We start from the raw sequence: 26,084 nt of genomic DNA, 5'->3' as shown, positions 1-26,084 counted from the left end.
CTATTCCAGCGATTTAGGTTGGAAAATCAAATTATATTGAACAAGATAGGCATCATTGTACACATACAGATTCTGATCTATAGGGCTGTAGTTGATGCTCTGAATTGTTTCTAATACCTTGTCTACAACGATGCTTATTCTGCCCTCTCTTCCAGTGCTGGTGTCATACGTGTAAAAGATTTCTTCTTTCCTGGTATTGACAGGCCTTGTGGCATAGAGCACCCCACACACAATAAAAGCATTCGACACTGACGGTTTGTACTGCCTTGTTTGCCATGTGCTGATCACATCAAGAGTAGTTTCATTGAGCTTACTAATCACAATGTTCCCTGTGCTAGCTTCTGTTGAATAAATTACCCACAAGCCACTCTCATCCACTGCAAAATCAAAATCTTGCCATGATACGCCTGCATAGGAGAACCGATTGTTAAAAGCAGCATCTGGAAGAGTTTTTCTCAACACCTCTCTGTTTGTGTTTAAATCTAACTTGGCCATATCTCTTGTACCATATACATTAAAGTACATATAGTTGTTGTAAACAGCAGTACCACTGCCCGCACCATATGCAATTCTATATTCCCTTGCTCTGAAGAGTAATAAATCATCATAGGAATTATGAAGTCTATAATATTCCAAGAGTCTCCCATCAGTATTCAGTGGTGCAACCCAAAATAATTCCTTTCCAGGGGAATTAGGAGAAGTATACTTTCCCCAGGCGCCATATTTATAGCTAAATCCTCTCCAATTCAGCTGAATCACATAAGGTTGGCTGATGTTCACAATTCCACCATGAGTGCAGTTTCCTGTAATCAAACAAAAACAGAAGTGCTTCATATGTTAGCTTTGTACGCAGGAGCTTACAGCTCAGGTAGGAGAAAAGATCCCCTAAAATGCCGCTTGCCAAACTTCTTCCAAACCTTGAATCTGCACTCATCATCCCTTCACTTTCAACCCTTGCCTTCTTCTCTGCCATACACAGAATGGCATCATTGACTAGTCCTAGGCATGTCTACTCATACGTTCCTCCCATTATAGTCAATTATGTTTACTCCCAGACAAGTGTAGATAGGGTTGCAGCTTAAACCAGGTGTCTTGCCAATGCATCAGTTTGTTTGTAACTTATGTCCAGAGAGATTTATTATAAGGCAGTAGTTTTTCACAGTTTAAATGATGAATGAACCATTCTAAGCAAAAATGATGACTGCCACATCCAGAAAGGAAATTAATGTTGTGGAATAGCTATAGATTATTTATAGTTGTGCCCTTGGTATTGCCACAGAGATTGGCTAATAGATTGGCCCACTAAAAGGAACATGTATTTAATTACTTTTTCTTGTGACGACTTCAGCAGGGGAACTTGTATGCTCACCAAACATCAAACAAGTATACTTTTGTTTTAAAATCAGGACATAAATGGACACAACACTACTGACAAATCTAGCTCAGTGTTTACAAGCTGGTTCTGAAGAAAGACACTTTGAGGAAAGGGTGGAGTGGGCCCCGGTGCCCACTCTCTAAATTGACTTTTAAGTATTTCCATGGTCACTGCCAGTATTCCTTCCACACATCCCACTTGTATCTGAGTTGACAACTGGGAACCAAATAGGGAACCCTTCAGACTTGGCCAAGGGACTGCCATCTGTTGATCCCTGTTCTGTAATCCAATACTAGGTTTCAAACTCCCACAACATCAGTTATATCTCAACTGTACTAAGAGCCCTTTGGAGATGCGAGACATCAGCTCTAGGACTTCACATGAGACATCTATGCACTCTTGTTCATGAGATGCAACTTTTCAACTAACAGCAAAGCAAAACACATCTGCATGATTGCTAGTTGTCAGTTATCAGAAGGACTCATTCAACATATCACAATTACTTCAAGCCATGGGTGCCTATTTCATTTCATTTCATAAATGTTTATTGGCATTAGAAACAGTTGAATACACAAGGTAGCTTGCCTTCATTTATACGTCCCAAGCAATAGTTCATGAGCGACTACGTTTTTTGAAAACCGCCACCAGGAAGTCCGCTACCAAGTTTGTAATTACTTTGGAGCTATCCTCAAGGAGGAAGCCCACACAGCCTTCGAAGGGGCCAATAGTTAGATAAGATTGGCTCTAATAGGCGTTCACGAAGATAATGATGAGCGGAGCAATGACACAAGATATGGGTGACAGTATCGGGTTCCAGGTGGCAAAATTCACAAATTCTACACTCATGTGGGATATTTTGAAACCTTCCAGAGAGGACTGAAGAAGGGAAAATATTAAATCTTGCAAGCATAAAGGCTTGCCTCTTGCCAGGATTCAGTAACATTCGGAAATAGTTAAAACCATGACCAAAAGAGGGAGTCAGGCCAAAATAACACGGGGAGCAGGTGGGGTTGAGGTTACGAATAAGTAACTGAGTTTCTTCCTCCCATAATTTATTCCTTAAGATCAAACACCCTTGATTAAGGTCAGTGTCTGCTAGAGACTCCAAAGAAAGGCCCATATTTTAAAGTTTAACTTCAAAAAGTCTATGCCAGGTGGAAATGTAAGGGTCCTTTAAAAGTAAGCAAGGAATCAGGGTGGATGTTAAGATGAAGATGTAGCCAAAATTTGAAAGCCAAGGACCATGCCATAGTCTAGGGTGCCTATTACAAAGCCTGATCTCAGCCATCTGCACAGCAAAAGAAGCCAAAATCAAGCATGAAAGCCAGTCTGTTGAATGACCCAAGGAGTGATACCCATCTACAGTGTGCCACTCTTGTGCCACATCTTATCTCAATTTCTGGGCAATTTCTCCCATACATCTGTTTGGCCAAAAGCTAATCAGGCCAGAAACAGATGTTTCCCAGGCTCCACAAAAGAAACATGACTGATTTTCCTTATGTATGAAATGGATGTGTACATTTTCAGCGTTTTCCTATTTTTAGTAAGGGTCACAAATAAAACTTGATTTTCATCTCTGGGTTTTGAAAGTTTGAGGCTCTACTGCAATTATGCAACAGACTTTTTTACATTGATTAGAATTGACCTTGGGGCAAATGGAAGTTCAACACTCATATTCATTGTACACATCAATTACTTTGAACTATTCATGTCAAGAAAGTTTTCTAGCTGGTTGCAGATGCAGAAACCAATGAGTATTTACCAGTACAGCTGACATGGAAGAGGAGAAGAAGAAAAAAACACCTTGTGGTCAGAATCTACTACAGACTGGCAGGCCATGGGAAAAATGTGGATGATGCTTTCCTGAAACAACTTACAGATGTTACAAGGGAACACGTGTAATGCAGTAGTAATGGGGGACATCAATTATCTTGATAGTTGTTGGTATATTAACTATGTATGGTTAATGACAATCAGCCTGAAGAAAACACAGGTCATGGTTCAGGATGTGGACTTACCTCCCTGCATTACAATCTCTGCGCATGAACTGGAGGTTGTCCATGACTTTGTGTACCTTGGCTCAACGATCTCCGACACTCTTTCTCTCGATACCAAGCTAAACAAACGCATCAGTAAAGCAGCTACCACGTTTTCCAGACTCACAAAGAGAGTCTGGTCCAACAAGAAGCTGACGGAACATACCAAGATCCAGGTCTACAGAGCTTGCGTCCTGAGTACACTTCTGTACTGCAGCGAGTCATGGACTCTTCACTCACAACAGGAGAGGAAAATGAATGCTTTCCACATGCGCTGCCTCCGACATATTCTCGGCATCACCTGGCAGGACAAAGTCCCAAACAACACAGTCCTGGAACGTGCTGGAATCCCTAGCATGTATGCACTACTGAAACAGAGACGCCTGCGTTGGCTCGGTCATGTTGTGAGAATGGATGATGGCCGGATCCCAAAGGATCTCCTCTATGGAGAACTCGTGCAAGGAAAGCGCCCTACAGGTAGACCACAGCTGCGATACAAGGACATCTGCAAGAGGGATCTGAAGGCCTTAGGAGTGGACCTCAACAAGTGGGAAACCCTGGCCTCTGAGCGGCCCGCTTGGAGGCAGGCTGTGCAACATGGCCTTTCCCAGTTTGAAGAGACACTTGGCCAACAGTCTGAGGCTAAGAGGCAAAGAAGGAAGGCCCATAGCCAGGGAGACAGACCAGGGACAGACTGCTCTTGCTCCCGGTGTGGAAGGGACTGTCACTCCCGAATTGGCCTTTTCAGCCACACTAGACGCTGTTCCAGAACCACCTTTCAGAGCGCGATACCATAGTCTTTCGAGACTGAAGGTTGCCAACTAAGTTAAAAAACTATGTATGGGAGCTCCAATAAATTCCTGATATGCCTGGATGATAACTTCTAGAAGATGGAAGAAAGAATGAGGTGGGGAGGCATCTTTGACTTGGTCCTAACCAATAGGGAAGAATTGCTCAATGAAGTTAAAGTACAGGTGGTGCCTGATCTGTGGAATTTTTCATCTGTGGATGTAACTCAACATGAGTCCCAGATCCATGTTGAGTCCCAATTAGGCCCTACCTGAACCCTCTGAATGCCACTGGAGCTGTGCTCTGATTGTGTCTGGACAGTGTTCTGAAGGCTGGGGAAGCCATGTGTGACAGCCTGCAGCCTCAGCATGCCTTCTAGAGACAAAAACTACTACTTCCAGTTTTCCCGCTACTTCCAGTTTTCGACTGAAGGTTGGCCTTCCGACCCTCAGAATACCTTTTAAAGGCATAAAAATGTCACTTCCAGGTTTTGCCCCAAAACAAGAAGTAGCAATTTTTTGTCTCTAGAAGGCATTCTGAGGCCCATGCAGGCAGTAATGCGCAGCCTCCCTGGGCCTCAGAACACCCTTTGTACACAACCAGAGCTGTGCTCCAGTCGTGTTCGGAGGGTCCGATATGTCTGACCCGTGGGTTTCATTACCCTCAGTCTTCAGCAACAGAATCCCCATGGATCCTGAGGCACAACCTGCAGTAGGAACATCGGAGAAAATTGACCTTGAAATGCTGGAATTCTCAATCTTATGGGATGCTAAGGGCCCATATAGCAAAAGCGTTACCTTACATTTTAGGAGGACTGATTTTAATAAGCTCAGACAATCGTAGATAGGATTTTATGGGTAGCTGAACTAAATCAGTGGTTCCCAAACTTTTTTTACTAGCAGCTCCCTTGACTTACTTGGGCCATTTGCTGCAGCTCCCCGTTAGGGCTACCATTCTATACATTGTAAAGGATGGCGGGGTTTTTGTAAGGATTCTGCAGCTTCCCTGACTGGTTTCTGCAGTTCCCAAGGAGCCATGACTCACAGTTTGGAAACCACTGAACTAATGAGAAAAGGATCCCAAGATGGATGGGAATTCCTAAAGAAGCAATTACTATAGGCACAGTGAACTCAAGGATCTTGTAGGTCTCTTCCAACTCTATGAATGAATGAATGAATGAATAAACCTTTATTAGGCATAGATAGAGAAATCATAAAAGCAAACATAATTAGTCCTAGTCCCGTTTATCAAAAACGGAGTTAAGATACTAAATTACTAATAAAACATTTACAGTTCAACATAAAATATCAACATTTTTGACAAATTACATTAAGAAGGCTGGGAAATCACCAAAAGTAAAAATTTAGAAATTCCCTCTAGCACATCTGGTGAGCAGTCATTTAGGAGACACTTCAGTTTTGCCTCATCTGAAAGCCCATTCATTTTGCTGAGAAGTGGAGTCATGTAAGTGAACATTTCCCAAATTACAAGGGCAGAGGCGTTCTTTATATGGTATTTGCCTATATCTGCCTTCTGTGACCTTGGATGGAAACACATTGAATCTTGCCAAAGAGATTGCACGACGTTCAGAGGGGTTGATCAGAATACTCAGATAAGGAGCCATTTGCCCATACTTTAGCGGAATAGAGAAATTAAGAGGGGAGCAAATTCTAGAAGCAAGTTCAAAGAGGTTTTGTGCCTCAATGTCTAGCATTCTTTGCTTTACCCTTTGATAAACTTCAGGGAATGGATAGAAACTTAAAAAATCCAATGAAAAACCAATTGATTCGATTTTTGATTTAATTTGGCTATACCATTTAGAAGAACCAGACTCAGATAGCATTCTGGATAGGAAACTGCCTGGTTTCACGTTATAATGTAATTGGAGCCAATAGCGTATGGTTAAAAGCCATGCTCTTGATACTAAGAGCGATTGTCCGGTCTCCAAACATAATGCAGAGTATGGTACAGATTTAGGTAAACCCAGGATAGCCCTCAAAAATTTTGCTTGGATACTCTCAAGGGTGTGATTTATAGAGCTAATCCAGATAGGGCACCCGTACAGGAGCTGTGCTGATACCTTGGCATTAAATACCTTGAGAGCAGCTGGTATATAACGATTGTCCTGACTAAAAAAGAATCGATTGGTGCTCTGCAAAGTGACACGGGCCAAGTTGGTAACCAATTTTTGATGAGTATCCCAGCAAAGATTGTAATGGAAGTGAATTCCAAGGTATTTAAAGCTTTTGACCTGTTCCAGTTTCTCCCCTCCGATAGACCAAGTACCTGGGCACCATGATTTTGAAAAGACCGTAACTTTGGTTTTCTGAGAGTTCAGTTCAAGTTCAGTTCAAGTTTGTTACATTTCAGATAGTCAGAAGTTCTATTTAAAAGTCGCTTAAGTCCAATAGGTGTACAGGATACTAGCACTGCATCATCTGCATAAAGCAATGCTGGAATATGCATTGAACCTAGTTTGGAAAAATGTCCATCTATCTGAAGCAAAAAGGGGGTAAAATCGTGCAGAAAAAGATTAAAAAGAGTGGGTGCTAAAATGCACCCCTGTTTCACTCCCCTTTTGACCTGAATTTTGGGGGTCAATTTCCCCGAAGATGTAAATTTAATTTGGCAGGTGGTGCCCCAACTCTATGATTCAATAAAAAACAATTCTAATGAGAAAGAGGGAAGATATCTCTAAAAGGCAGTGTGGTTGCACAAAAGGTTTAGTGAATTCCCCTTACTATGAGTTGCGCTGCAACCCGACCCAGCCTTGCTCTGGATGTAGTGCAGGCCAGCTGGCCTGCCTGCTCCAGTCATGTTAGGATTAGGCTGCTTTGCACAATCCTATACATGCCTGCATGGGAGTATGTGCTTTTTAACTTAGAGGGCCTTACTTCTGAGTAGACATACATAGGATTGCAATATAAATCACTGCATAATCAATGTTATGTCAGCTCTTGGCATATGTACATTTTTGTACTGAGAGTAGTATATACCTCTGTCAGCACAACACAGGAAAGTCAATACTGATTTTAATGGTCCAGGTTTACTACTGAATACCTTGAAGCTTACCAGCTTTCTAAATTAATGGAAGCTCTTTATGCAACATAGCAATGTTGCCACTGCAATTTACAGTTTGCCCTTAACTGTCAACACAGAGACTGAATTAGTGCACCTAAATCAGTAATCTTCAAATTAAATACTTATTAAGAGCTTGCATAAATCTGCAATTTATTTAAAAAAATTAAAGGTTGTCCCACACAGCAAAGGTATAGATGTGTCACAACAAGTCACACAGATGCAGCAGGAGATCATTTTTCTTGTCATTAAACCAAGCACCAGTCAGGCTCTGTTTTAATAATGCATGCTTTGTTTCATAAATAAAAACAATCATGTATCTGGCCAAGAGGGTCTTTTTTTTTTTTTTTTTTTTACAAAAGAAAAAAGAAATTCCTACTTTAAGATCTCTCTCCTGAACATTTGTTTCATAAATAATAAACATTATTTATGAAACATAAATAATGTTTATTATTTATGAAACAACAAATGAATTATTGATGTTAGAAGTGGATTTGGTTTAATCATATAAAACATTGTTTGAGCTTCAATATCCAGTCTTAGAGTTTTTATTTTTTAGAGTTTTTTTTAAAGGGACAGACTTGAATTTTTTTAAATAAATTGCAGATTTATGCAAGTATTTTTTTCTTTTTTTACAAAATCCTTTATGAAACCCCATTTTTAACACACCTGCAACAGTGGTGTGTTATCCCTTTCTTGTCAGGGAGGGTTATCAGTCAGGGAGGGTTACCCCTTTCTTGTACAAGTTCTGAAATGTATATTATTGTTATTGTCTGTTATTGTCTGTTTTTGTCAAAAGTTGGCAACATGCCAACTAAGACATAGTGGGTGGAAAGGAGAGAGAGAAAACCAAGGAGGCTCTCGTTTTGAGAAGATCGAACAACATATGAAATAAATATTTATCAATTATCAATTATTATTTATCAATTATTCAGACTGTAACTATTTAAACCAGTGCTTATTGAAGGCCTGGCCCTGCCCATCTCAAAGCTTTGATTCAGAGGTGGCCTGCAGGGTAGAAGGACCGCTTCACAGTGGTAGATACCTGTACACAACAGAAACCCCAAGGTGTTTCCTGTAAAGTTGGAGCAATCCTAGCCTCTCTCTCACACTTTCTTGGCCTGAAAATAAACACCTTGGAATGTAGTTAATGTGTGTTCAAACTACTGTCGCCATCATTCTAGTCATCCTGAGGATTTTCACCACCCTCACCAAACTATAATTCCCTGCTTCCTTGGGGTAAGCCAAGGCAATTAAAGCAGAATAAAACAAACGTATCAGTGGTGAAGACAGCTTATTCTAGGGACGTTTTGGCCTTGTTCTCACAACATACCCTGTGCAGAGCTCACCCAGTGTCCTGCTCCTATGCCTGGCTCTTTCCTCTCTGTCCCTGGGCAGTAAAAGGACCTGCAATCCAGGGAGGATATTGAAGGGAGGGTATGCAGCCCTTTATGTTATCCATGGTATTTTGATTTCTTTTGGTTGCTTATTCTCCCAAACTTTTTTTTCTTTTAAGACTGTGAACCCCTCAGGAATAGAAAAATACTGAAAGAATGGGGAATACATAAAGAAATAAGAGGAGCAATCTACATATATTCAGTTATATATTTGCATGTTTAACTATACGTTTGTGTATAATTGCATTTAGAAGGGCTTTTCTCTCTGTGACTGGGAATCCTCTTTTTCATGTTCTAGATTTCACAGAGAGAGAGAATCCAAAGTCTGTTTAGTTGTGTGCACATACATAGCACACAGACATTCCATTAAATGTGCACAGATTAGGAGTGGGGACTAGCATATGAGCCTGCTGCCCTCTATTTGCACATTCACTCACCCAGAATATTATCATGAGAACAGAGATTCTCTCATGCCCATATGCAGGTTCAACCTTGTTATACACGGATTTTTTATACACAGATTTGACTCAGCATGAATGGCCACTGCAAATGAGAAGGAATGTGCTGATCTCTGGAAAAGGGAAAGAATGCATCCCTTTAAAATCACTGTTTAAAACTGCTTTTCTTACTGTTGTAGAAAGACAGTAATGCAAGCGATTACAGGTATAGCCTAATTATCCATGGATTTTTCTATCTCAACATTATGAAAAGGGCCCTTTAAATTAAACAGCCGTTTAACAATGGCCTCCTTAATTTGAGAGAGGGCAGCCAGCTGACAATCCATCAGTCATTCTCTCTCCAGGCACTTAGAACAGCTTCACTCAGAGACAAGTGACCCTCCCTTCCTCCTGAGCACATGAAAGAAAGATAATCACCTGGCTCTGGGTGAAGGGGTTGCTGGCTCAGAATGAAGCCTTTCTAAGCACCTGGAGAGAGACTGATTGATGGATTGTCTGCTTAACGACTGTCTTACATCACAAAGGTCAGCTAGGCTGTTTTCAAATTACCTAACAATGGGAAGTTTTTAAAATGGATTTGCTTTAATGCAATTTTTGCTATCCAGGTGAGTTCTGGGAATAGAATCCTCAAGAATAATGAGACTCAACCTGTATGGTCCAAGAGGGAAGAGCTCTCAGCATAACCAGACTACATGAAGGGAAAAGTAGTAAAGCCCAGACTAGCGGTTCTGATCATTATTACCTATTCAACCTCTTTGAGAAACAGATTCCTAGTAATGGGGCAGCAACCACCAAACTAGTATAATACTGTAAAGAGGCAGCCTTGTTCATATTCCTACTCAGCTCTGAAGCCTATGTGTTCGCCCTGGGCAACTCCTTGCCACTCAACCCCACAAATAAGCAAAAATGAAATAAGACCTTTAAAGGACCTTTTAACCCTGGAAAACACTATATAAAAATTAATCATAAGGATCAGGCTATTCCAGTGGTTTTCAAACTCTCAGGGAGTTTGAAACCCACAATAAGTCTTTGCAGGGATGGGGGGAGGCAGCAGGGGCAGGGGGAAGGGGGCTGCAAAGCCGTCCCTGGGGAGCCATGGGGGAGCACCTGCAGGGCTCCCCAGGTCAGGGAAAGTGATAGTAGAGAGATCGCGCTCTGCCTCCGCTAAACTGGAAGCGGAACGCAGTCTCTCCACTCTCCCTTTCCCTGACCTGGGGAGCCCTGCAGGCGCTTGCGCACGGCTCCCCACACCCAGGGACGGCTGCTGCAGGGACTGGAGGGTGCACCCCAGTTCTTGCAGCCCCATCAGAAGGGAAAGTGGAGCAATCGCGCTTCACTTCTGGTTTAGCGGAGGCAAGGCGTGATCACCCCACTTTCACTTTCCCTGACCTGGGGAGCCCTGCTGAAGGTCACGCAGGGCACCCCATACCCCTGGGAGGCTGCAGGAGGCTTGGGCAAGTGTACCTCCTGCTGCCTCCTCCATTGCCTCCTCCCTGCCTCCTGGCTACCCCCGCCCTTTAAGGGGAAAGAGACCAGGACGCCCCAGTTTGAATACCACTGGGCTATTCTATCACCTCTGATGCTGGATCAACACATGCAAAATTGGGTTAACTTATACCTACATGGTGCTCCCTTTTGGGGCGTAAACAAGTGGCATTATCACTTTTATACCATTTCCCAATACAATTCAGTGGAAATGCTAGAAGTCAGAGGCATAATAAATATGCTTTTATTTAGCCTAGGTCTAAAGTAATTTTGTAGACAAAGCAGAAGATTAGGGAGAGGGAGGGGGACTGGTTAAACCAGGGGTGTCAAACTCGTTTCATACCGAGGGCCAAATGGCATTCATGATGCCTGCTGAGGGTCGGAAGTGATGTCGTTAGGCAGGAAGTGATGTCATTAAACAACTCATAACCAAAAATAAGCACTTTTTCTCACTTAGGAATTCATTAACTACAAATGACAGAAGAGAACACATGCAAATCTTTATCATATTCAAGATATGGGAGAGCCCAATTTTCGTGGGGGCTGCCCTTTTAGCAGTAACACTTCAGCACTGCTCAGCAGTTGAGAGCCTGAGGGCTGGATAAAAAGCTCCTGTGGGCCGCATCCGGACCCCGGGCCTTATGTTTGACACCCCTGGGTTAAACAGATGGAAACATCCATGAATTGCCAAAATGTTCTTCCGAAAATGAGAAAGTAATTTGGTGTCTGCCAACTGCTTTTTCTATTTCAGAATGGGCACTGAGCTAAAAATTTGCAGGAAAAATGGAGGACATATTTTGTTTTAAAGTTGCTGCAAACTAGGCTTATCTACTCTATTGAACACAGCCACAAGAGAGGCTTTACAACAGAGCATCTCACAAAGTGACTTTCTAAAGCTCTGCCGGAGCCGTTAACTTTATATATTCTCATTAGATTCATATGCTTAGACAGTCTGGGATTTCCTAGGCACTCTTCACACCCACCGCAAAATATCAAGGAAAGAGAGAGGAGAAAAAGAAAAGACTTGGAAACAGGACCAAAAAATGCCCAGTTTAATACAAACGTATAAATATAATATGAACCCAAGCGAAGGGAGGCCAAATGGGCTGGCAGGGATACAGGTGCATCTAAGGCTGTTGGGAGAAATACTTAAAACCTGTTTTTATGAGCACATGAGAGCTGGAAGTCCTGCAAAGCTACCTGCTTAGACATTCAGGTGCACACATCCTGCCCTGCTTCTATTTCTACTGGATAGAGATGCTAATTCTGAAGGCATTTTTTGGAGGGGGGAGACTCTAGACAGTGGATAGAACTCTACACTTAACATTTTACATGGACTCTATTTTAGAATGCTACACTGGCCAGGCTGGTGTAGTACTTGTTAGCGGGTATGCTTTTCAAAACATGAGAAACATAGACATGGGGAATTCATTTCAATATTTTATTTTGAAATATTAGACTTGATGCTACCATGGTATGTGACTGCATTTGGGGAACTGTTACAGACCTGTACTTTTAACAAGCTACTATGTATATTCTTTTAACAATGATAGTAAATGGGACTTACTCCTGGTTAAGTGTGGGTAGGATAGGAGCCTAGGATTCCTAAAAATTTTCATGCTAGATGATGTCACTTCCGGTCATGACATCACTTCTGGTGGGTCCTGACAGATTTTCATTCTAAAAAGTGGGGCCCAGTGCTAAATGTGTGAAAACCACTGAAATAGACTGAAACTAGCACTCTGAAACTTATTTGCCCTTATCATTTTGTAACGATTCTGATTCCTGCCAAGCAAAAATAAAGGACCACCGACTCTCTTATGAACCTGCTTATTTGTTTTAAGAGCTTCAATAGAGCCCTTTTTCTCAATGCTTCTGTCTTCTGAAGTGAAGCATGTCCAGTTAGAGCATGCCCAGGAGCACAGTGACCTTGGTAATATCCTGACTCTCTTTGCTTAGAGTTCCTTAAGCTTTAAGGCAAGAATATTTGCTGTATATTTTTTTTTTAGCAGTTGAGCATGATATTCTGCTCCAAGTAAGTTTCAGAAGTTTTAAGTATCAGCTAACTACGTTTAGTTTTCCCTTGAGAAAGCTCTACAGAGTTGCGGCAAAATATTGGGATAAGATCTAGAGACTCTGTGATTGTAGCCTTAGAGTCTGAATCTTTCATTAGGTGGTCCTCTCTGCTTAATTTCACAGTCATCTTAAGGAAATAAGAAAGAAGTGCTAACAGAGCATGGGAGATGAATATTGGATTATAATTTCAGTGTGCACACAAAATAGGTGCAAAAGTTGTCAGAAAAGTAACTTTAGAAGATATACTATGCACTCCAGGAAATGAAAATATGAAAAATAGGTTTCCTCACTACCACCTTTAGATTTCCATTTAACAAATACAAGGAATACTTACCAGGTGGGAAGTAGTGGCTGGGAGTGCTCTGGTTTCTGTGTGCTTCACATTCCTTCAGTTTAGCCTGCAGAGCTACAATTTCTCGGCGGATTGCAAGGATGTTATGCTTGTCCAGCGATTCCAACTTATTCACTATGAGGCTCAAATTCTTAATCTAGGTAAAGAAAATGGTACAAGTGACTTTTGGTTACACTGGTTTGTTCTACAAACTCATGCAGTTTCACTTTTAATAAGGAATACTACAAATAATATATCAAGCTTATTGGAAATGAATTTCTAATAATACATTTGCTGCCATTATGGGAATAAATATGTGGCAGATGCTCACCGCCAAAATCCTTCTGATTTTGCAAGTGGTTGTTTTCAAGAACAGGATGAGAGTGATGAATTTTTTAATTGTGCAGTGCTACTATCTTAGTGATATGTTATGTTTAAAGTATGAGCTATGCTGAATAAACAGGGAAGGGTGGGATATATGTTTATGAGCATATGTTTGAGATCAGTTAAAGGTCTTCTGTATGGTGGTTCTGTATGTATGGGATCTTTTGATTGATCCAGAATTATCTCTGATTCCGTTTGTCAAAACTTGTGGTTTCTTCACAAGGAAAGTACTTGCTTTAGATCTGGACACAGCTCATTATTCCTAAACATGGTCAGCTTATCAATTATGCAAGCTGAAGGCATCACAGAAAGTGATGCCTTGGAAGGAGTGGCAAACTGATAAGATCCCCCCTGTGTTCAGTGCTTGGATTCTCTTCCCGCTCATTCACAGCAAGCAAGAAGAGGATTGGGAGAGCAGGAAAAATCAGTGCTGCAGGAAGGAGGAGCAGAGCATGCTGGGCTTTTCCTGTTCAATTTCAAACAAGCCTTGTTCAAGGACAAGCAAAGAGATTGCAGTGTTGGGAACTTAAGTGACTGACTTGACTTAGAAAACGTGCGATTTTGGCAACTTGGCAATTCATGACTTGCGCGTCTGGAAGACTCTGAAAAAGACTCGAGTCAGGGTCCTCCTGATTCTGCACTCGTCCCCATGCATACTGACTCAAGTCTGCCTGGGTTTAGGTGTGCTTGCTTACTGTTTTTGCAGCATGGAAAAACTTGTGGGGCCAGCATTCCAATGGCTAGCAGCAGAGAGTTCCAGCCAGGAGGCAGGGATGGGTTAATGAATTGGGCAAGAGGGGGGCAGTGGGAGTGAGCTCTTTTTCCCCATCTTTGATAGGAAGGAAGGAACCAATGATCATTGGACAAACTATGGGGATTTGGGTATTTTCATTGGCTGAGGAAAGGCAGGAGGCAGCACCCAAGGGGATTCTTGCATTACAATTGGCTGAAAAGTCCAGACAGGTGAGAGAAAACTCTTTTGCCAGATTCTGCTTTCCAACCTCATGGCTACTTGCCTCCGTTGTTACTTATGGGAGGAAGGCTCACTGAATGATCGGCTAAAGTGTAGAGCTGCAAGAATTGGGTTGTCATGGTAAGGCTCCCAGCTGCTGCTCGTGACTCTCCTCCTCCCTCTTGCTGCATCTGTCCCAGCTCTCACACTGTCCCCCCCACCCCCTCCTGCCCTATTGACAGATGGGCAGAGACATCATGGGAGTGTTCAAAGAGAACTCTGACACACACAGCCCAGCAGCAGCCCTGTTTTTTCCATGGCTGGCTTTTTAAGGGGAACGGGTGACTTGACTCAAGTCCATTAGAATCACTAAAGGATGACTCAGAAAGCCCCTGTTAGGATTCTTTTTCAAGTTGAGTTGTGGGGTGCAGTGACTTGGTGACTCCAGTCAAGCCACACTGGATTTTCCCATCACTTAGAGCAGCGGTACTTAAACTTTTTCCAGCCAGTGGCTCCCTTGAACCCCGTGGCTGTTGGCCATGACTCCCAATCATGTTCCTGAGGGCTGGAAGTGACATCATTAAACAGGAAGTGGCCACAAATAATATATTAAATATAATATAATATTTAATATATATTATAATAAATATATAATATATATTAACTATATTTATATTAATCATATCATTAATTAAATGCAGATCTTAAAAATATATTAATACACAGCAATATACATGCTTTATAAATGATCAGCTGCTGATAACTGTTGGAGACAGGATGCTGGAGTAGGTAGATTTTGTCTGGTCCAGGAGGACTCATTTTTTTAACTTTGTAAGCATACCAATAGAAATGTTTTATCAAGTGAACTTTGTGAACAACCAGTCTGACTAACACACACACCCCTGTGGACCCCAATCCAACTAGTCATTTCCCCTGTTCTCCTTGGAAAGGATTGAAGCCTTTATTAATTTAATTTATCCAGCAGCTGGTGGGGAAAACAAAAATAGACCATAAAAATATATCAGAGCTGATAAGGGTTTGGTTAGGAAGCTGATTTGTCTCCTATACTAGGAGATGCACAGTTCAAGCCTATGCATGTCTACTTGGAAGTAAGTCCCATTAGAGTCAATGGGGCTTACTCCCAGGAAAGTGTGGATAGGATTGGGCTGGCAATCATTTCAGCAATGGCTGATAAGCATTCCCTTCAAATAGCAAGATTCATCACTTTAAAAATACAGCCTCTCTTCAGTCAAACAACAAGATTTATAAATCACTTTAAAAACAGTACCCCTTTTCTGCTCCTGGCCAAGTAAAGTGTGTGCTTGTCTCTCCCCTCCCCCTTTGCCAACTGCATGGAAACAACTTTAAGACCCCTGGTGACTGGTAAAATAGGAAGCATTTTATTTGGGGAGGGGAGGAAAGCAAGAAGGATTGGAGATTGAAAGGGGGGAGTGGAAGAGGGAGGGGGTTGAAAAGAGAGATTTCACTTTGATGAGAAGCAATCCCAGGCTGGGAACTAGGAACCAACCAGACAAGCTGCAAGCTGAGCATGCTCAGTACTTGCCAGATGGGGGCTGGAGTCAAAGAGCTTTGGAAACAACATGCATCGAGCACAGAAGGCTGTAGCCTCAGAGTGGAGGGAGCAGCAGCCACTCTCGCAGTCCCTCTGGGAGGGAACAGCTGAGCTAAGATGGGCTGGTATTCTGCCCAGGGGTGTGACTGTATTGCTGCAAGAGGACATTCTGTGCCTCCCCTTTGAGTTCCTTGCGCCTCCCTATAGACCCGCGCCTTGCAGTTTGAATAACACTGACTTAGAGATAGTTCTAAAAGGAAGAAATGGGCTTATCTTTCCTTACATCTTCCTGCACACTCAGCTACAGCTGAGTGGGCAGAGAGAACAAGGAGAAGGCAATGGCTGCACCCACAGCACCTTTCTCCCACCTCTCCCACCAGCACCACTGAAGGAAGAAGGGGTGGGAGGTTCCCTTCTCTTATCCCTTCCCCTCCTCTCCCCCCTTATTTGAAAGAAGAGTTCACTAGGGGACACCCTCAGCAATGGAGGATGGCATTTGCACCCCACTTCAGGAGGCCTTCGGCTCAACTAACCCAGTTATTTCTCTTACCTCCTGCCTTGTTGTTCTACTCTTCGTTTTTCTCTATTCCCTGACATGGAACACTCCTCTGTTTCAATCTTTGTCTTTTATGGAGCCCACCATGTAAATGGGCTTCAACATAAAGAAAGGGAATGAGGATGACTAAATGTTATTTGGGAACAGATCCAAGGTAATCATATTATAACTACTAGAGATTTGATCAAGGAAAACTGCAGCTTTTCACCATACCTCTTCATACAGCTGCTCCACAATCACATTGCTTCCAGTTAGTGAAGTCTTCAGCTGACTGACCAGTATGTCCATTTCACTGATTTCCACTCTTATTAACTCGAAGTCCAGTTTAGTATAAGAAACGCTGGACATCTCCATATGCTCAATCCTGATGGTTAGGTTTTGAAGCTTTTTTTCATAAATTTCCATCTCTTTGGTGTACTGGGTAACCTATAAATATAGAGACATGCATTCCAATTTAGCAGTAGCAAATGTATTTAAGATATATTTTTAAAAGACAAGTTTTGCCCCATTGAATCACTGCAGACTTCCTAAGACCAATATATGATTACATAGGTACAAGTGAGTACAGAAGCTTATCTAACATTGTCTTTATTTTTAGACAAAAGTACATAGTGAAGATTACAGATAAATGACATAGATAAAGCAAAATGTCTGCAGGACAGGAAAGTGTAATCGCTGATCAGCTACATTTTCCTCAGTGATTTTTTTATTGCATTCAACAGAAGAGTGCATCAGACTGTGGCAGAATGATACAGAGGATCTTTATTTCTACTGTTTCTTGAAAATCTCATGAATTTATCCCAGTATTCTTTTCAATGAAGTACAAAAATCAATAGAGTCAGAACTATTTTTGTACAGTCTTCTTTCCAGATGTGTATCAAGGTCAGGCTAGGGCTGTTGCATTTAGAGTACAGGTCTGTCCTCCTTAACCATGAATTCACGATCTGTGGATTTAAAATTTTACAGGTTCTGAATTCTGATGGACAGCAGGACCTGAGTTTCCAGATGTGACTGGAGATGTTCTCCGGTAGTGTCCAGGAGGCTTTCTGAGGCCATGAACAACCTCTGCAGGCCTCAGAAAGACATCCTGAAGTGCCAGAAATGCACTTCTGGTTTTCATAAAACCTGTAAGGCCTTTCTGGTACCTCCAGAGGTCTTTCTGAGGTCCACAAGAGGCCATGCAAGGGTGCCCAAGGTCAATAGCTTGAAGTTACTGCTATGTTGACCAAGCAAAGTAGAAGGTCAGACTCCTTGCAAGTGCACCAGGCCTGGCTAATCCATTACTATGGCTACACACATGTCAGTGCCTTAGGGGGCAGTCTAGTCATTCACCCTCCTAGGCTTTTCTTTATCTGCTTCAGTAGCCAACTTTGGTAGACTGCCACCACCCTGTATTGGCCAGTGTCCCAGGCCAGGGAAACTGGGATGTTCCAGGCTTTACTCTAGCTCCTGCAGGCACTGGGCTCCCTTCTGCTTTGGGACCCAGCCCTCAAGACCCTAGACTGCAACACACTTATTTGATAGCTGGACTAAGTGGCCAGGCAGGATTCTGGACTCCTATTCCCAGGATACAATAACAAGTGTGTAAAAGATATTTTGGTTTATTAAGCAAATAGGTTTACATAGATTTAAAGGTTTTAAGGCAGCAGTGTGCAAGAGTACAGACTTCTATGAAATACATCAGTTTAAAATAATAAAGCTAGCTTCTTAACTACTTACTATCTCTCACCTGGGTCAGAAGATAATTGAAACACAAGCTGGTTCCCAGGCTACCTATGAGGTCTGTAGCCCATGATGGCCACAAGCAGCAGGTCAAGCTGTAACCCAGACTCTCTATCTGAGAGGGAACACACCACACCCCTTGGGGTTCTCTTTTATCCCCTTATGCCTGAGGTATTCAATCTGTGCGTCCCGCCTCCCTAGTGAGGTGTGGCTAGCCTCCAGGCATCTCAGGGAGAGAGGTGGCCACAGCTGCTCTGCTCAGCTGCAGCCTGACTTGCTGCTTTTCGGAGGCTGAGGTGGGTGGGGCAGTGTGAAACATGGTGGGGAGGTGGGAGAGAAAGCTGGCTGGGCAGGCAGAGGTGCCGCATCTCATCATGGAGCTCTCTCCATGTGCAACCTCACCCCAGGGACTACGTTTCCCAGTGTGCCCCTTGCCCTGGGCATCCTGGGATTGGTCAAGGCTGGAGGAGAGAAGAGTGCGGAGGTGCTGCATCTCATCAGCACAGGGCGCGCTTCTGGCAGGCTTCAAACTGGGAGGCAAGAGTAAGTACAAGCAGTGCAGCGCTTTCCTCTGCTTGGGAAGGAAGGAGCTCTGCTCAGCTGCACATCCTGCCTCCTGACGCTGCTTTTCCAAGGCTGAGAACGAGGTGAGCAGGGCAGCGTGGGTTGGGGAGGGCATGGGAAACATGGTGGGGGGAGGTGGGAGAGAAGGCTGGCTGAGCAGCAGAGGAGATGCTGCATCTCATCAGCACAGGGCACGCTTCTGGCAGGCTTCAAACTGGAAGCCTGACTTAGAGAGAGCAGCAAAGCACTTTCCTCCGCTTGGGAAGGAGGTAGCCCAGCCTGCTCTTGGGGGCATGTCCAATGCCCCAGCCTGCATCCCTCCGTCTTGCCTGAGGGGAATAGGGGTGGCACCTGCATGTTGGGGTGTATGTGTGTAAGCATGTACTTCGGGGGTGAGTTGTAATCTTGCTCTGTGTGGCTGCAATCCTAGTTGCACTTTCCTGGGAGTAAGCCCCATTGACTCAAATGGGACTTACTTCTGAGTAGACCTACATAGGCTTGGAGTCTATGTCAAGTTAACCAAGGATCCTCACCTTTCTCTTTTTCCTCCCTTCAAAAAAGAAAAAAAGCCACTCTTGATGGCTTTGTCTCCAAAAATTGATTTAAAAAAATAAAAACACCATTCAGCTACCCCCTTTTTTTCTCCTGCCTCCTTTTGAGGGGGGGGGGGGTTACTTCTATGTTAGCTGCTATTATAAGACAAAAGGCACAATCCTAGCTAGGTCTACTCAGAAGTAAGTCCTATTGTGTTCAGTGGGACTTACTCCCAGGAAAGTGGGGTTAGGATTCCAGCCAAACAGTCTCTGGGTCTCAGTTTGCAATTAGCAGATACACACAAAACAAAGTCTTCCTCTCCCCCAGCAAATTCATCACTTCCCCCCTCCCTTTCCAAAACCCTCCAGGTGTGCTGCTAACAGACTCAGGGCACAATCCTAACCAGGTCTACTCAGAAGTAAGTCCTATTTTGTTCAATGGGACTTACTCTCAGGTAAGTGTGGTTAGGATTGCAGCCTCAGAGTGCTGGCAGCCTTGTTTCTAGTGTTTAATTATAACACCTTCATCCCCATTTGGGGGGTAACTGAGGTGAGGTGTTGTAATGGGGAGCCATGGCCAATGGCTACAAGGATCAGGGGAGGCACAAGCCGGAAATGTTCGAAAACCACTGGCTTAGTAGGTCAATTATATTTAATAAATATGCACAGGACCAAAACCTCAGTATAGATGCCTTTGATGTTTTGAAGAAAGAATAAGATTGGCTTGTTACACAAGTTCCTATTTCCTGTTAGGAAAAAAGGGGCCATTGTTAGAATTTCCTTTCTTTTCATTCCTTATTACACTGACACACCAGATTCAACACATCCTCATCAAATAATTAAATAGGCCCTCAACAGCTTCATTGATTAAAATTGCCCCTTTTATATTAATTAACTGAAGACTTAGATACTTCATTGACTAATTAAAGATCATGACCCTCCTAAACAAAGATTCAACAGCAAAAGAAGAGATCAAAGTTTCGTTAAAATCATTGGGCACAATTCACCAGCACAAGTCCATCTTCCATCCTTCCTTTTCCTAGCTCCTGCTTGCTTTCTTGCCCTTCTAAAGTTCCTGCCTTCTTCTAGATTCCTAGTTCATCTCCCTGTTCCTTCCCTAAGTGCTTCTGTTTCCCTCTGTGAATTTAGGGCAGCTCAGCCAATCCCTTGAGGAGGAGTCATCACTGCTACAAAATTCCTTACTGCACTACAGTACATATATATTTACGCTGTTTATACCCAACTTTATTTTCCCAAAGGGTACTCAAAGCAGTTTACAGGCATATGGTCTGCCTATATTTCAGTACATTCTTGTGTTCTCTCACTCTTTATTAGCAATACAGAATTCACAGATAATGACAGTAGAATCAATTTTTTTTTTGTAACAAAAGGAGACACTTACTTTGGAAAGCTCACTGTGAAATTTCTCAGAGAGCTGTTGGGCTAGGATTTCAAGCCTCTCCACCTTCTCCACAGGAAATGTGGTATCTGGCAAGTACACAGAGCACTGGCACACTCCATGGTCATCCAAAGACCCGGTCACATTGGCAAAGGGCTACAAGATCAGAATTGGGAGAATGTCATTATGTCACTTGGAAGGAATAATTTCTCTCTGTAGTTGCCATAGCAAAAGTAGTAGTAATAGGATGCTACTGGGATAGTAGTCACCAAAGGAAAAAAAAACATGGACTTGCAAGTATTGAAGCATAAATGAAAGCTTTCATAAAATCAAACACAACTCAGCATTCAGGTGGTTATGTTATGAGCACCTTGTGATTTGTACTCAAATTCAAAGATGAGTGCCTCTCAGACTGAACCAAAATAAACTAACTGAAGTATCCCCTAATGCAGTGATTTCCAACCTGGGGTACGTGTACCCCCAGGGATACTTGCCAGGACCTTTAGGAATACTTGAAAAATTGAATAATGGCGGGAAAAGGCAGGTCTGTATTAGAATGCCTTGTGGGGCTTGGCTGGGATCAGCCTGACTGGGCTCACTCCCCATCCCAGAAAACATATCCTCAGTGCCATACCTGATTTCATGGATACTGGGACAGTTGACACTAGACTTGTTATGTTCTTCCTCTACCCCACTCCATCCAGTTCATGGAGGAATAGGGTGAGGAGGGAAGGCAGCAACTGGGATGCATTGGTCCCTGTGAGGGAGGGTGCCAAATGTGTGGGCCTGCCAGGCTCTACCATGCAACTGGGATTAGTCGGCAGGCTAGGTGGGTCGGGGAGCTTCATGACTCTCCCACAGCTTTGCCGCTGCTTTTGCGATCTGATCGTGTCAAAGCTGAGCCCTCCTGATCTGTTGCATTGGCAGGGCTGGCTATGGGAAAGTACTGGCGAGATGGAAGCCATGTTTTCTGCCAAAAACTGAGGGCTCAGAGGTTGCTGCTGGATGTCCTCTCTGTTTGTCACTCCTGCCAGGTTAAAGTCAGCATGCTGGCCAAAGCTCTCCCTCATGCAGTAGCACAGGAAGAAAAAGTCTGCCAGGCCTAAGTCAGCATGTAAGCCATGGGCCTCCCTCACACAGAACGAGTATTCCCTTCCAAGCCCCTCCTTTGCCTGTGTGAGGGCCAAGACCTGACTAGGGAGGCAGGGGAAGAAAAAAAATGATTAAAAGAAAGAAAGAGGAAAAGAAAAAAAATGTAAAGATAAATGCTGAGCTACAGAGGTCAGAGGATTAGCTTCCTGCCTTAGCAGAGGCAGGGTTGGTCTGGGGAAGAAAGAAGCCTTCCCTGAAGGAGAAGACTTTGGGCTCAATCCTAACCAACTTTCCAGCACTGGCATAGCTGTACCATTGGGACATGTGTTGCATCCTGCACTTGTGGGGGGCAGTCATGGAGGCCTCCTCAAGGTGAAGCAATGTTTGTATCCTTACCTTGGTGCTGGAAAATTGGTTAGGATTGCATCCATCTACAGTGCCTTTTCTCTAAGAGTCAGAAATGCCTCTCTACCTCCATCAGAGAACAACTACTAAACAGGACTTCCCTGATTCAAATCTTGCCTCTTCCATTAGGTGGTCTTAGGAAAGACCTTCATTGTCAACACCACATTGGGTGTAAAATGTTTTGTTTTTCTTACAAAGGTGTATAAGATAATACATGCAAAGTGCTTTACAGACAGGGCTGGCCCATCCATGAGGCCAAATGGAGCAGTCAACTCAGACAGCAGATTGGTGGGGGGGCAGTGGTGGGTGAAGAGGGTGGCCGGGCATGCTGCCCCAGGAGATCTTGAGCCAGCAGTTTACAGATGCATATTAGCCCCCTACTGGGTGGTTTTTCTTGGTCACATTTGCATGTGAAAGAATTGGCCAGAATGTGTTGAATTAAATTGTAAAAAAGATTATTTTCTCCTTATCTGTTTAGACCCTGCCAAAGTGTACTGAAATTTAAAAATATTTAGAGGGGGAAAATCCTTCCAAGTTCTGAGAATCCTGGAGTAGAGTAAGAGGCAGTGGAGGCGCAGCAACTACAAGAAGAATAGTATGTAAACAGTTGCCTTCGAAAAGCCTGCAGTCACATATTCAGAGTGAGTCAGAGGAATGCCTTGACGTGATGATAGTTGCTTTGAAACAAACCCCAAATCCCAAACCCTGAATGCACTACAGCAGTGTTTCTCAAACTGTGGGTCCGGACCCACTAGGTGGGCTGCAAACCAATTTCAAGAGATTTCCCATTCATCTCAATATTTTAATTTTTAATATATTAGACTTGATGCTACCATGGTACGTGACTGTGTTTGGGGACATGTTACATCATTACTTTTAATAATTACAGGCTTGTTTATGCTTTTTTGTTATGTTTATGCTTTTAACAATGATAGTAAATGGAACTTATTCCTGGGTAAGTGTGGGTAGGATTGCAGCCTAGGATTGTTAAAAATTTTCCTGCTTGATGATGTCACTTCCAGTAATGACATCACTTCTGGTGGGTCCAGACAGATTATCACTCTAAAAAGTGGGGCTAACAATGTGAGAACCACTCGTCTAATGTCCCAGAATTCTTTGTGGGAGATCTGGAAGCCAGCATTCAGACAGAAGCTGTGAGCTAGAAGTGATGGGAGGAGGGTAGGCTGGTTCCAGGAGGCAGGCGCTGGAGGGTGGAGCGGCTGAACAAGGTTGGGAAGGAGACAGAAGAAGGGCAACCCAGAAGAAGGGGTCTCTCTTGTCCATCTAGGAAGAAATGAATGATTGATAGGCCTAATGTATGTGTTGATTTTTTTTCTCCAGATGGGAGAAGGAGGAGCCCACAATGGATGGGGAACAGGGTTCTTGCTATAGGAGTAAATGCCTGGATAGCTGGGTGGGGGAGCAAAGGAAGCAAGCAAATCAGGGGGAGGCATTTCCTTATGACAGAACAGGGGGATAGAACAAGCCCCACTGACCGCAATGGAACTTTTGAGTAGAACTGCAAAAGATTGGGTCATAAACCTCCTGGGTGCTGCAGGTCATCCTCTCTCCTACCTGCCACTTCTGTTCATTCCTGCTGTCTATCCCCTCCCACCTTGCTGAGTTCAGATGCCTCCCTGTTGGTCTGTGGCATGCTGCTCAGTGCTCCTTCTGAAGCTGGAATCCGGAATCATGATGTGAACCGGGGGGAGGGGGGGAGAGGAGTCGTTGCTGGTGTTCATAAGGAACCAATTGCTTTTCTGCAGTGCTACCCTTACTTTAATAACAGCACAGCTTTTGTTTACATAAATGAAATGAAAAGGGTGATTGAAGTGAAGGACTTTAACAAATCACTGATTGCAGATGGGATGGGAACATGGGGGGAGTGTTAAATGAGAACTCCAACACACACACACCCACACCTCAATTTTTTCTGCTAAGCCACACCTGACTTGCACCTTGACTTGCTTCTCATAAAGACTTGAGTCAAGTCAAAATGACTCTAAAAAGGCTCAAGATGAGTTGCAACAATCAGCCGTTATGACTCACAAGCAAGTCAAGTCAAGGGGCAGAGTCTTGGAGCTCAACTCGTGACTTGGGCGTAGTGACTCAGGCACTAGTATCATTGAATATCCCGCAAGTATCATTCTCGTGCCATTGGGTGAAGTCCTTTTTTAAATTTATCTTTTTAAAATATCTTTAGCAGCTGAGTGCTCCTGACAGGATCACTCCAGGCACAGATCATCTATGAAAACTGTGGACAGTTAGCTTTTTAAAAGACTTGAGCTACTCATGCTCTGATGGAGCTACTGGTGGTAGAAACTGGTGGCTTCTAACAGTTCTCTTTTATATGTTATTTGGAAAAGTTCGCATTTGATTTAATTCATTTGATTTAATTACTAACTTCATGACAAAGACTGCAATTACACAATTTCTAAGGAAGTGAATATCAAAACATTTTTACCTGTAGTTGACTACTTGGCTCTGTAAGCTTAGTAGTTGGGTAGACAGTTGTAAGAGGAGCATGCTAGGAGAGAGAGACAAATATTATTAAAGAACAACTCTTCAATAATGACTAGAAAATATCTATCATTGACTGGGAAACTGCAGAAGGGGCTTATGTAACTCCATGTTGAATTAAAGATGGTAAGCTTCTCAGAGCAGGGACCTGTGCTGCTCTTCTACTTTGCAAAGCTCTATGCATAGTGACAGCACAATAATAATAATAATAACTGTCATCATTATCTTTCCCATTCCTATTTTCCCTTCCTTCCACTTCTATAGCATTTCTTTCTAGAATATTGTATACCTAACAAATCAGAAATGTACTGTTTTTCCTAAAATTAAGATCCTGACCTTCATTATCCTCTTTCCTAAGAATTTAATGCAACAGTCCTGCATTACATTACAGGTTGAGACTCATTATTCACGTGGGTTTGGTTCCAAGCACTCAGGTGGATGGCAAAAAATGCACTATAGCAAATCAATTGAAAAAACAGTTTCTTTGCTTTGGTGATTTAAAAACAACCTTGCTGACCTTTGTGATGTAAGAAGAGTCATTAAGAAGACAATCCATCAATCAGACACTTACAAAGGCACTTCACTCAGCCCCTCCCTTCACCAATGCAAAGTGATCACCTTTCTTTCTCAGGGGGAAGTGAGGGGTCCACTGGAGAGAGAAGGATTGATGGATTATCAGCCAGCTGCCCTTTCTCTCTCCCTCTCATTAAGGAGGCTATTGTTAAAGGACTGTTCAGTTTTTTAAACTGATTTTAAAGGGATGCATTTTCCCCTTCTCCAGGGATCAGCACATTCCTTCTCATTTGCAGGGGTCATTCGTGTTGAGTCAAATCAGTGTATAAAAAATCCATGTATAAATAGACTGGACCTGTACTCTCAATCCCTAACTTGGGAATACACCCCTTTGGGCACTGTGGGGCATCTGTCCAAGTAACAATGCATAATACTGGCCTGCAAATTAAAGAAAGAGGGAAGTGCCATAGATAGTGCAAATCATGACTGATCACATAATACCTCTTACCCAATTGTTTGGATATGATGTAGTGGTGGCATCTGTTGCTATCGCACTTTGCAGAAGATACAACAGCACAGCTGCACTGATGAGCTTCATCTTCTCAGCCTAGACAGATTTGATGGAACAATGAGAGGATCGACTCTTTATACTATGGCCTGGGGATTTCCCTATAAGCGGCTTATGTTTAGAAACTTGCATAATTGCTCTTGTAAGTGTTCACTTCGCACAGGTGGGGGATGACAAAATCAGCAAAGCAAATCGAACAGGAATTTTTTTATGGTTTGTTCCTTGTGCCTACTGCCAAAAGCCTTTCATTGTTATCTTATCAGAGTGGCTCTAAAACA

The 26,084-nt window shown here is 43.0% G+C and overlaps 1 protein-coding gene across 1 annotated transcript; it reads right to left on the bottom strand.

The window, feature by feature from the left end:
- On the bottom strand, positions 1-25,839 carry LOC136645117 (olfactomedin-4-like). The gene is made up of 6 exons (XM_066621363.1): positions 25,747-25,839; positions 24,670-24,732; positions 20,712-20,864; positions 16,704-16,916; positions 13,029-13,182; positions 1-803 (listed from the first exon to the last, which is right to left on the bottom strand). Exons 1-6 carry the CDS (start codon positions 25,834-25,836, stop codon positions 1-3), a joined length of 1,476 nt encoding a protein of 491 aa, XP_066477460.1. The 5' UTR covers positions 25,837-25,839.
- Positions 25,840-26,084: the final 245 nt, after the last annotated feature.

The sequence above is a fragment of the Tiliqua scincoides genome, chromosome 3 (genome assembly GCF_035046505.1).
Source record: "Tiliqua scincoides isolate rTilSci1 chromosome 3, rTilSci1.hap2, whole genome shotgun sequence".
In the NCBI taxonomy this organism is placed as follows: domain Eukaryota; kingdom Metazoa; phylum Chordata; class Lepidosauria; order Squamata; family Scincidae; genus Tiliqua; species Tiliqua scincoides.
This window is presented reverse-complemented; position numbering and strand designations above follow the sequence as displayed.